Source organism: Setaria viridis, chromosome 2 (assembly GCF_005286985.2).
Source record: "Setaria viridis chromosome 2, Setaria_viridis_v4.0, whole genome shotgun sequence".
Lineage (NCBI taxonomy): Eukaryota > Viridiplantae > Streptophyta > Magnoliopsida > Poales > Poaceae > Setaria > Setaria viridis.
This window is the reverse complement of record NC_048264.2, coordinates 43,328,488-43,339,030: the sequence shown is the minus strand read 5'-3', so window position 1 is coordinate 43,339,030 and position 10,543 is coordinate 43,328,488. Positions and strand designations below refer to the sequence as shown.

At 49.8% G+C, this 10,543-nt stretch overlaps 2 protein-coding genes across 2 annotated transcripts; one reads left to right on the top strand and one right to left on the bottom strand.

Moving 5' to 3' along the window:
• Positions 1-1,866: 1,866 nt before the first annotated feature.
• LOC117844916 (putative multidrug resistance protein) lies at positions 1,867-7,146 on the top strand. The gene is made up of 6 exons (XM_034725764.2): positions 1,867-2,153; positions 2,254-2,308; positions 2,386-3,022; positions 3,134-3,674; positions 4,416-5,315; positions 5,387-7,146. The coding sequence occupies exons 1-6, from the start codon at positions 1,908-1,910 to the stop codon at positions 6,785-6,787; spliced, it is 3,780 nt and encodes a 1,259-aa protein (XP_034581655.1). The 5' UTR covers positions 1,867-1,907; the 3' UTR covers positions 6,788-7,146.
• A 137-nt stretch (positions 7,147-7,283) lies between these two features.
• Positions 7,284-8,301, bottom strand: LOC117844917 (zinc finger protein 36). The gene has a single exon (XM_034725766.2). The coding sequence runs from the start codon at positions 8,154-8,156 to the stop codon at positions 7,548-7,550; it is 609 nt and encodes a 202-aa protein (XP_034581657.1). The 5' UTR covers positions 8,157-8,301; the 3' UTR covers positions 7,284-7,547.
• Positions 8,302-10,543: the final 2,242 nt, after the last annotated feature.

Below are 10,543 nucleotides of genomic sequence, written 5' to 3'. Positions count from 1 at the left end.
TGCTAATTCGCGAGATGAATCTATTAAGCGTAATTAATCCATCATTAGCAAAATGGTTACTGTAGCACCACATTGTCAAATCATGGACTAATTAGGTTTAATAGATTCGTCTCGCGAATTACACTCCATCTATGCAATTAGTTTGTAATTAGCCTATATTTAATACTCTTAATTAACATCCAAACATCCGATGTGACAGGTGTTAAACTTTAACACGTTATTGCCAAACAGGCTCTAAGTAATTCAACAACGAAGACCCCCAAGCGAAAAGCTAATTCCGCATATGACTATTGGCATGCCGATTAAATCCAATAAATCGTAGATAATATACCTTTGTTTATCTTTCTATTTATATTTTTATGCATAAAAGCGCTCCCTTCTAGTTTGTTTCGAAAAAAAGGGGTCTCACTTCTTTGATGTTTTCCTTTAGCTACTTAGCTACTCCACCCATGTCACGTGTCAGTTTCTCAGCTGGATATATCCATTTCAGGCGACTGCTTACAATCACTCGAGGTGGTTTTACTTAGGCGGCGTTTGATATCCGGGACTAAACTTTAGCCCTATCACATCGGATGTTTGATACTAATTAGGAGGACTAAATATAAGCTAATTACAAAACTAATTGCAGAACCCCTAGGCTAAATCGCGAGACAAATCTATTAAGCCTAATTAATCCATCATTAGCGAATGGTTATTGTAGCGCCACATTGTCAAATTATGGACTAATTAGGCTTAATAGATTCGTCTCGCGATTTAGCCTAGAGGTTGTGTAATTAGTTTTGTAATTAGTCTAGGTTTAATACTCCTAATTAGTGTCAAACATTCGATGTGACGGGGCCTAAATTTAGTCCCCTCCTCCAAACACCCCCTTACTCTTGTTTCCAATACAGATACAGTGAACATGTTTTTCATGTTAGGCTTGCTCAGTTGATGCATTTCAGTATCGGCGGTGTTATCCTCTATGTTGGTCACAATAGTACTCCGTCTGTTTCAAAGTGCAGTTCGTTTTGATTTTTCTAAATACATAGATTTTGCTATGTACCTAGACATAACCCTGTATGTCTAGACATATAGCAAAATCTATGTATCTAAAAAAGTTAAAACAACATATATTTCGGAACGGAGGGAGTACGCTATAATTACCCTAAAATCATCACACTTTGCTCACTCCAATTAGACTGGTCCTAAGATTAACCTTTGGTGCATTTCCTGTTCATGATGGAGGCATTCATGTCTAATGAAGCACGCAGGAAGCAGAAGGCATCTATAGCTCCAAAAGTGATGGTAACTTGTTAAGTGCCCATACTCTGATATATGTACATAAAACATATTATTTTTATGTTCAGGTTGAGGCAACTGTGATCACATGATAACTTTTCTGCCTCTTTCAGCAACAATTATCTCTTCTTTCTTTTGTAATCTGTTCCCCACCCCTTCTGTTTCTTGTACATAACTTTTACTTTTAATATGTATAATCAGTAGGGGCCACGCCCCTCTTGTTCCGTAAAAAAAAAATATCTCTTCTGCTTCTGAACGACAAGCTTCTTCCTAGAGCACTCCATTCCTCTCTAATGGTGGCGGCCCCTCTCATCGATGATTTGGATTTTGGTAAAGGCGCATTTGGCATCAGTGCACTCTTCGCCCGATGATGTGGGGGTGAAAAGCAGAGGGGAGGTGGTGGACCAGGATGAATTCTTCAAAGCAGGATACCAACAACGGGCGAATCTCTCGGTCTGACGTTCTACCAGCAACACGTCAGCCACCCAACGTCAGATGACAGTGCGTCAGAGAAAAGTTTCCAACATCATCAGGAACAGTGACTAGCACCTGCTGACTGCTGCCACGCAATATAATATCTTTCGAGCAGGACCGAGACCGATCAGTATGCCAGCTAGCTCGCCGGAGATATGGTCAAGGACGACAGCCCGGCGGAGACGGTGGAGGAGAAGCCGGCGGCGCCGGTTCTGCGGTCGTTCGCGTCAGTGTTCATGCACGCGGATGCGGTGGACGTGGCGCTGATGGTGCTGGGCCTGGCGGGCGCCATGGGCGACGGCATGTCAACGCCGGTGATGCTGGCTATCACCAGCCGCGTCTTCGACGACACCGGCAGCGGCCCCGATCACCTCCAGCAGTTCAGCTCCAAGATGAACGTGGTACAGATTCCATCTCAGATGTTCCAAATTTCCAATCCTTGGCAATGTCGTTACACGCATGAACAACAACACTGACGCATCCACCGGATCTCTCTGCCAGAACGTGAGGAATACCCTCTTCTTGGCTGCTGCACACTGGATCGCGGCGTTCCTAGGTGAGCGCGCACTGCCACAAGCATGCCGATGCTCCGGCCGCTGCCTCTCAGACCACCGTGGATTATTTTCCGTGCAGAGGCGTATTGCTGGACGCGGACGGCGGAGCGGCAGTCGTCGCGGATGCGGGCACGGTACCTGCGGGCGGTGCTCCGGCAGGACGTGGAGTACTTCGACATCAGCGCGGGCTCGACGTCGGAGGTGATCACCGGCGTCTCCGGCGACGCCCTCGCCGTGCAGGACGCGCTGAGCGAGAAGGTGCCCAACTTCGTGATGAACGTCACCCTGTTCGTGTCCAGCTACGCTGTCGCGTTCGCGCTCCTGTGGCGGCTCACGATGGTGTCGCTGCCGTCCGTGCTGCTGCTCGTCGTCCCCGGCTTCCTGTACGGCCGCGTCCAGGTCGGCCTGGCGCGCCGCATGCGGGAGCAGCACGCGCGCCCGGGCGCCATCGCCGAGCAGGCCGTGTCGTCGGTGCGCACCGTGTACTCGTTCGTCGCGGAGAGGGCCACCGCGGCGCGGTTCTCCGCCGCGCTGGAGGAGTCGGTGCGGCTCGGGCTCAGGCAGGGGCTCGCCAAGGGCGTCGCCGTCGGCAGCGGCGGCATCCGCATCGCCATCTTCGCCTTCAACGTCTGGTACGGCAGCCGCCTTGTCATGTACCACGGCTACAAGGGCGGCACCGTCTACATCGTCGCCGTCGTCATTGTAGTCGGAGGCGGGTACGTCGTAATCCCTGCTAGCTTCGACTCTGCACATGCTTCACCATAAATTTGTTTCGCCGATGCAAGACGCCGACCCGGGCACGCCATTAACGCGAATTGACCACGCAGAGCGCTAGGGTCCGCGTTGTCGAACATCAAGTACTTAGCGGAGGCGAGCTCGGCGGCAGAGCAGATCGTGGAGTTGATCAGGCGGGTGCCCAAGATAGACTCGGAGAGTGGCGCCGGCGAGGTGCTAGACAGCGTCGCCGGCGAGGTGGAGTTCAGGAACGTGGAGTTCTGCTACCCGTCGCGGCCGAAGAGCGCCGTCTTGGTGAGCTTCAGCCTACGCGTGCCGGCCGGACGCTCGGTGGCGCTGGTGGGCGCCAGTGGGTCGGGGAAGTCGACGGTGATCGCGCTGCTGGAGCGCTTCTACGACCCGACGGCCGGGGAGGTGATCCTCGACGGCGTGGACATCCGGCGGCTGCGGCTCAACTGGTTGCGCGCGCAGATGGGACTCGTCAGCCAAGAGCCGGCGCTGTTCGCGACGTCGATCAGGGAGAACATACGGTTTGGAAAGGAGGACGCCACGGAGGAGGAGATCACGGCTGCGGCGAAGGCGGCCAACGCCCACAGCTTCATCTCGCAGTTGCCGCGGGGCTACGACACGCAGGTATAGTATGTGCCATGTTCAGATGTTCTACTTGCTTAGTGCTGAAAAGACAAAGTTAGATGGATAACCGTATCATCATCTGCCAATAGTAACTTCTGTCAGTTAACTATCTCTAATTGGGGATAGGGACCAAATTAGCAGTAGAACGATCACCTCAAACAATCAAATATTCAACTAAAATTTTGAGTTCCACATAATAGGAAGGATGCCATTAGGCAGTATGTCATCTGACAAACTGAACACGCATGTCAATTTTACATATGTATAGTATAACACAAATAAAAAGACAGATACATTCTTCTAACCAGGGATGCCGTGACCACAAATTAAATGTTGTCAATCATGTAATGTACACACTAACTGGTAAGAAAGGTTAGGAATGGAATAAGAGAGTCGTACAAACAAAGGTTTGCTGACGTGAATAATTTGCATCTTTGCTGATGTAATTAAAGATCAATTACCTCTACACTCTTGCCACATCAAACTTGGGTTGTCCTTTTTAATTTTTATTTCAAGAAACTTAAGTCAATTCCCTGGCTGCAGTTAATATGAAAAAAAAACATTCTCAAGAGATTTCTACCTTGAACTGTTTTTTACTATCAACTATTTATTGCTCATCTTGCAAAAGGTTCATTTTTTTTTGAAAGCTGCAAAAGGTTCATTTTGACTAGACTTGTTCAAGTAATTATAAGAAGTTGTTCTTACATGGACGCTAACCATATACAAACTAATTAATAACAGGTGGGTGAGTGTGGTATCCAAATGTCTGGAGGACAGAAGCAAAGGATTGCTATTGCCAGAGCACTCATAAAGTCACCCAAGATCCTCCTCCTCGATGAAGCCACTAGTGCATTGGACACTAATTCAGAGCATGTTGTGCAGGAGGCGCTTGAGTTGGCCTCCATGGGCCGAACTACTATTGTAGTTGCTCATCGTCTCTCCACTATCCGCAACGCCGATATGATTGTTGTCATGCAGTCTGGTGAGGTCAAGGAGTTAGGATCCCATCATGAGCTCAATGGAAATGAGAATGGCCTCTACTCATCTCTTGTGCGCCTTCAGCAAACCAGAGATTCAGTGGACATGACCGAGGGCGGCGAGGAGCTTGAAAAAACTAGAAGTACAGATATTTTGCGGCAATCAAGCAGTCAAAGCATGAGCAGGGGTTTCACTGCAGCAAGTAGGTCGAGCTCAACACGTTCAGTGGGTGATGCAAAAGCTTATGGTAACACAGAGAATCCAAAGCTTCCCGTGCCATCCTTCAGGAGGCTACTTATGCTTAATGCACCAGAAATGAAGCAGGCACTTATGGGAATCTTTAGTGCAATTGTGTCTGGAAGCATACAGCCTGTGTTTGCCTATGCCATGGGTAGCGTGATCTCGATCTACTTCTCAACAGATCATCAAGAGATCAAGAAGGAAACAAGGACCTATGCACTTGTCTCTGTCGGCCTTGCGGTGCTGACATTCCTTATCAGTATTGGGCAACATTACAACTTTGCTGCCATGGGGGAATATCTCACAAAGAGGATCAGGGAACGAATGCTCTCTAAATTTCTCACTTTCGAGATCGGGTGGTTTGACCGCGATGAGAACTCTAGTGGTTCCATATGCTCACAGCTTACCAACGATGCCAACATTGTAAGTACAATAAAGCTTCTAAATATTTAGAAGAAAACAATATTTGACAAGACATAATTTTTGTATTGCAGGTGAGGTCACTGGTGGGTGATCGAATGTCTCTAGTGACCCAGACAGTTTCTGCAGTTCTAACGGCGTACATCATGGGTCTAGTGATTGCTTGGCGTTTAGCTCTTGTGATGATTGCAGTGCAGCCTCTTGACATTACATGCTTCTATACTCGCCATGTCTTACTAAAGAGAATGTCCAAGAAATCAATGCAGGCACAATCTGAATGCAGTAAGCTTGCTGCCGAGGCTGTCTCTAATCTCCGAACGATAACTGCTTTCTCATCCCAGAACCGCATCCTGCACCTCTTTAACCAAGCACAAGATGGTCCACGCAAGGAAAGCATCCGACAGTCATGGTTTGCAGGTTTTGGCCTCGGCACCTCCATGAGCATTTTGAGATGTACATGGGCACTCACCTTCTGGTATAGTGGCATTCTCATAGCTGGGCACCATATTACCGCGAAGGCCTTTTTCCAAACCTTTTTGATTCTAGTAAGCACAAGCCTTGTGATTGCAGATGCAGGTAGTGTTACTGCAGACCTTGCTAAGGGTGCTGATGCAGTCGCTTCGGTGTTTGCTGTTCTTGATCGGAAAACAGAGATAGATCCCGATAGCCCCGATGGATATAAACCAGAGAAGCTCAAAGGCGAGGTGGACATTAGAGAAGTTGATTTTGCATATCCATCAAGGCCAGATGTGATCATCTTCAAAAGATTATCCTTGAGCATCGAACCAGGCAAGTCAACGGCATTTGTTGGGCAAAGTGGTTCAGGCAAGTCGACCATTATTGGGCTTATAGAGAGGTTCTATGACCCAATTAGCGGGGTAGTAGAGATCGATGGTAAAGATATTAAAACATATAATCTTCGAGCCCTACGTCAGCACATTGGGCTGGTGAGCCAAGAACCAACACTATTTGCAGGTACCATCAGAGAGAACATTGTGTATGGCACCGAAACAGCGAGCGAGGAAGAAATTGAGAATGCGGCAAGATCTGCAAATGCACATGACTTCATTAGCAACCTGAAGGATGGATATAACACAAGGTGTGGTGAGCAAGGTGTTTTACTTTCAGGAGGGCAGAAGCAGCGAATTGCTATTGCTCGTGCGATTCTAAAGAATCCTGCTATATTGCTTCTGGATGAAGCTACAAGTGCATTGGACAGTCAGTCTGAGATGGTGGTGCAAGAGGCATTGGACCGAATGTTGACAGGCAGGACCAGCGTAGTGGTGGCACACAGGCTGAGCACTATTCAGAACTGTGACATGATCATTGTGCTTGAGAAAGGAATTGTTGTGGAGAAAGGCACACATGCATCCCTCCTTGGAAAAGGTCCTGCTGGAACATACTTTGGATTGGTTAATATGCAGCAAGGAAGCAACCACACCAACAGCTCTGTGATTCTGCATGAAAAACCCTAGTTCCACATTAGCAGTACATGTGCTGTCTTCCTTCAACAATGGGCAGCAGCAGTAGTTATTTGCTGGGCTTCTATGCAAACTATTTTCTGGTTAACCCATGTATTGCTGATCCAAACCAGAAATTACTACCATGTATATTTTCTGGTTAACCCATAGTTCCATTTTAGCAGTACATGGGCAGTCTTCCTTCAACAATGGGCAATCTCCTATTGCTCTATCAGTACATGCTAGTAAGTAAAGCTTGTGGTTTATTTTCAGAGGCATAAGTATTATAAAACATGTATAAACATTAGAAGTTTACAGATAAATTTTTGGAGCCCTTAATCAACCAAAATTTATTATATTTGTTCTCTCATTTATTTATATTCTAACACAGTACCCGTTGGTCACCGAGAAGGAAATGTCTAGGTGGCAATGAGATGATTTTTGTTTGAGTTGATGCCTAGATTATCGACCATTGACTACTAGGATTTGGATGAAAATATTATGTTGGTTTCCAACTCATGATTTTTTTTTGAAATACAGCTACTTTGCCTCCTTATACTGATCACGAGACGAGACTATTAATTGATACCACTATTTCACATTTGCTTCATTTGTAGCCCCCAATTTCTCATGCACATGAAGAACAAACGGTACGTGCGTTACAGTTCTTCGTTAGCATGCGAACAAGGGCAGCCGCATTATTTGATTCAGCAGCCGTGCCTCAGTTTCTGACGACATATCCAATGTATGGCTTCCGCGCTGAATTTTCTTCAGTTCACGCAGAATTTGACGGCCGGCGGCGTGGCTTCTTAGCCGGCAAGGGCAATGGGCTCTGCACCTCCTCGTCCTCGCTCCGCCTCCTCACGCCGGGAAATCCAATCTCCGGCGCCACCAGCGGCGCCAGGTTCAGGTCAAACCCACCGCCCGCGCTCGGCTCTGCAGCGCCGGGCAGCGACGCCGAAACCGACGGCCCGTGCAGGTAGTGGAACCTCTTGTGCCCGCCGAGCGCCTGCCCGGTCTCGAATCCCCTGCGGCACACCGTGCAGACGTGCCGCCTGGTGCCGCCGCATCCGCTCCCGGACGCCGATGCCTCCGCGCTGACTTCCTTCTGGTGGAACAATGGCGCCACGCCAGCCGCTGCTGGCGGCTTGCGGTGGCTCGCCTTGTGGCCGCCGAGCGCCTGGTACGACGCGAACGCCTTGCCGCAGAGGGGGCAGCGGAAGTGGAGCGGGAGGTCGGTCGACGCCGCCGCCATGGACGACGATGGCGCCGCGCCGGCTTGCTGGCACGCGGCGGCGAGCGCCATGAGGCACAGGGACAGGTACTCGTCTTGGTCCATCACGCTATTGATCCAGATCCTGTGACGATCTGCTTGCTGCTGCATCTGCAGCCATGGATATAAATTTATAGACCGACATGGCGGCGCGTCGTGCGCGGTCGCGTCAAAGGAGCACGAGGGCGAAGGAGCCGCGCGGAAGGCGAGCACGAAGCGGCGGGCTTGGAAATTGGAACCGATCTCTGATGGCGCGGCACACTTGCGCGCGTGCATATTTGGACTCGTGGGACCTGGTGTTTCAACTGGTCCGAACTCGACCTCCCTCAACTTGCAATTTTCTAAGCGAATTTGTGCAAACTTTTGTGCACGGAGGATGGCGTTTTCGTGTCTTTCAGGGGTAAACAAATCGACTACGTTCTGCGAAGCATTCTAGAACGATGATTGATCCATGGACACTTGCACGTTTACCATGCGGACCTTCTGTCGCAGAATCACACAAGACCGTGGTTTTTGAAGAAGTCGTGTCTAGTCTTGCGTCCGGGCTGGACGGACATGCACGGTCCCATGCAAGTTGCATCAAATCAAGAAGAGTTCGATACAAAACCTCAAAAAAAAAAACAAGAAGAGTTCAATACAAAATGGGACAAATGTTGACTAGGACGGGTCGCGCGAAGACGATCCACAACTCAAAAACGGGCCTAATGGGCTACTTCTGTTACAAACGGCCCGGCGTGCGGCGGGCACTGGCTCGGATTATTAGCCCAGCCCATAAAAACTACCGGCCCATCCCGGTCTGCAAACAGAAACCTTGGTCAAAGGCGGCATCGACAGTGCACAAAATAATCACGGTCAAAGCCGTCACGATGACGTGAACAGCTGCTGAAAACCCTGAACTGAAGTCATGGCTCATGCGTGCACAGTACTAGCAGGACCACGGCTCCGGCCGTGACGGAAGACGGGAAGAGCTCGACCAGTTCCAGAATCAGCTCGACGTCACCCGGCCGGGCCGTTGCGATCTCGCCGCCGACCAGTTCAACGACCTCCCTCTCTGCTGCACACTTGTACAGTGTACAAGTGGCAGCCGAGCCGCTGCCGCCACCACCGCCAGTCCGCCACTGACCCCCGAACGCGGCAGATGGATGGGATGGAAGTGGAACCCAGCCACCCAGGTCTCTCTGAGTCTCAGGCTCTCACGGCCCCGCCATTAAAGAGCCGAAAGCTCCGAGCCCCACTGCCGCCGCGCCGCATGACCCCCACGGGCCGGCGTTAATGCGGCGGCGCGCAAAGGTCTCGTCACGCGACGCCCGATCAACCCAAACGCCCCGCGCTCCATTGGCGGCCGAATGGGCACGACACGGGCACGGGCACGGGGGGCAGACGCGTCCGCTGCGAGCCGCCCATCCGCGGCCGCCAACAGATCGACGCGCCGGCGCCTGACCGGCCGGCCCTGGCCAGTGCCGATTCGCCATCAAGCTACGGCTGACCTGATGCCTCATCGAGGCATGATTGAGCGATGGCGAGCTCGCTCCATCGGCACCCGTTTCGTAGCCAATCGCGGACGCGAGGCGCGCGCGTCGGTGCCGTTCGAGCGATGGTACAGCGATGGCCTAACCTTCCGCCCGTGGTTGTAAAATCGCGTAATGCGCGATGCTGATGCGAGAGATCCTGACATTTGATCCAGCTTTATCTGTCGAAATCTTGTCATCATCATGGGTTACGAGAGGAATTGCGTGGTGTGATGTCTGGCAGCGATTGACCACTCATGAGCGGATTTGCTTGGGTCCTTCGATCCTTGGACTTGTGCACACGCCTGGCAACTAGGCAAGGCAAGGGAGGTATATACTGCCGTGTCTGAATTCAGCGAACGAGGACGGAATGCAGTGTTGTTCTTGTTCACTCGTGGACAGTTGGCGGAGTAAGCAGAACAGGCAGGAAAATTTGGGGCCGATTCGATTTACGCGACGACGGGTCATTTTCATACAAAATCATGGTGACGATGATTGCACAGTGCATGGCTAGGTCGTACAAAGTTTCGGTTTACACATCTGGCGTGCGACATTCTGGTTCATGGCATCAGTTTTTATTTTTTATTTTTTATGCGGTATCTCAACCTCTCTAATTGTGTATGTGCCACTTGTATACATGTGTATGCAGTGGCCCACACATCTAGCGAGTGACATTTTGGTGCTTGTGTCAAAGGCGTTCCATTTTTAGGTGTGTTTTTTGTTTGTTACGTTCAAAATGTGCTTGTGATAACTAAAATCGTGAATGGCCTTTTGACGAACAGGGTATTTCTCGAGGTATATATATTGCAGTACGAATTAATTCTTCGCAGCAATTTATTGCGACGGTTTAAGTATACGTATATTTTACGCCTTTCGTCCAAAATAGACACATGATTAAATAGTATAATTTTAAAGCTAGCCATAATCAGCCTTTGGAGTTTTGATGTTTGACTAACGGCTGCCAAGTGCAATGCCTATATAGTGACATTT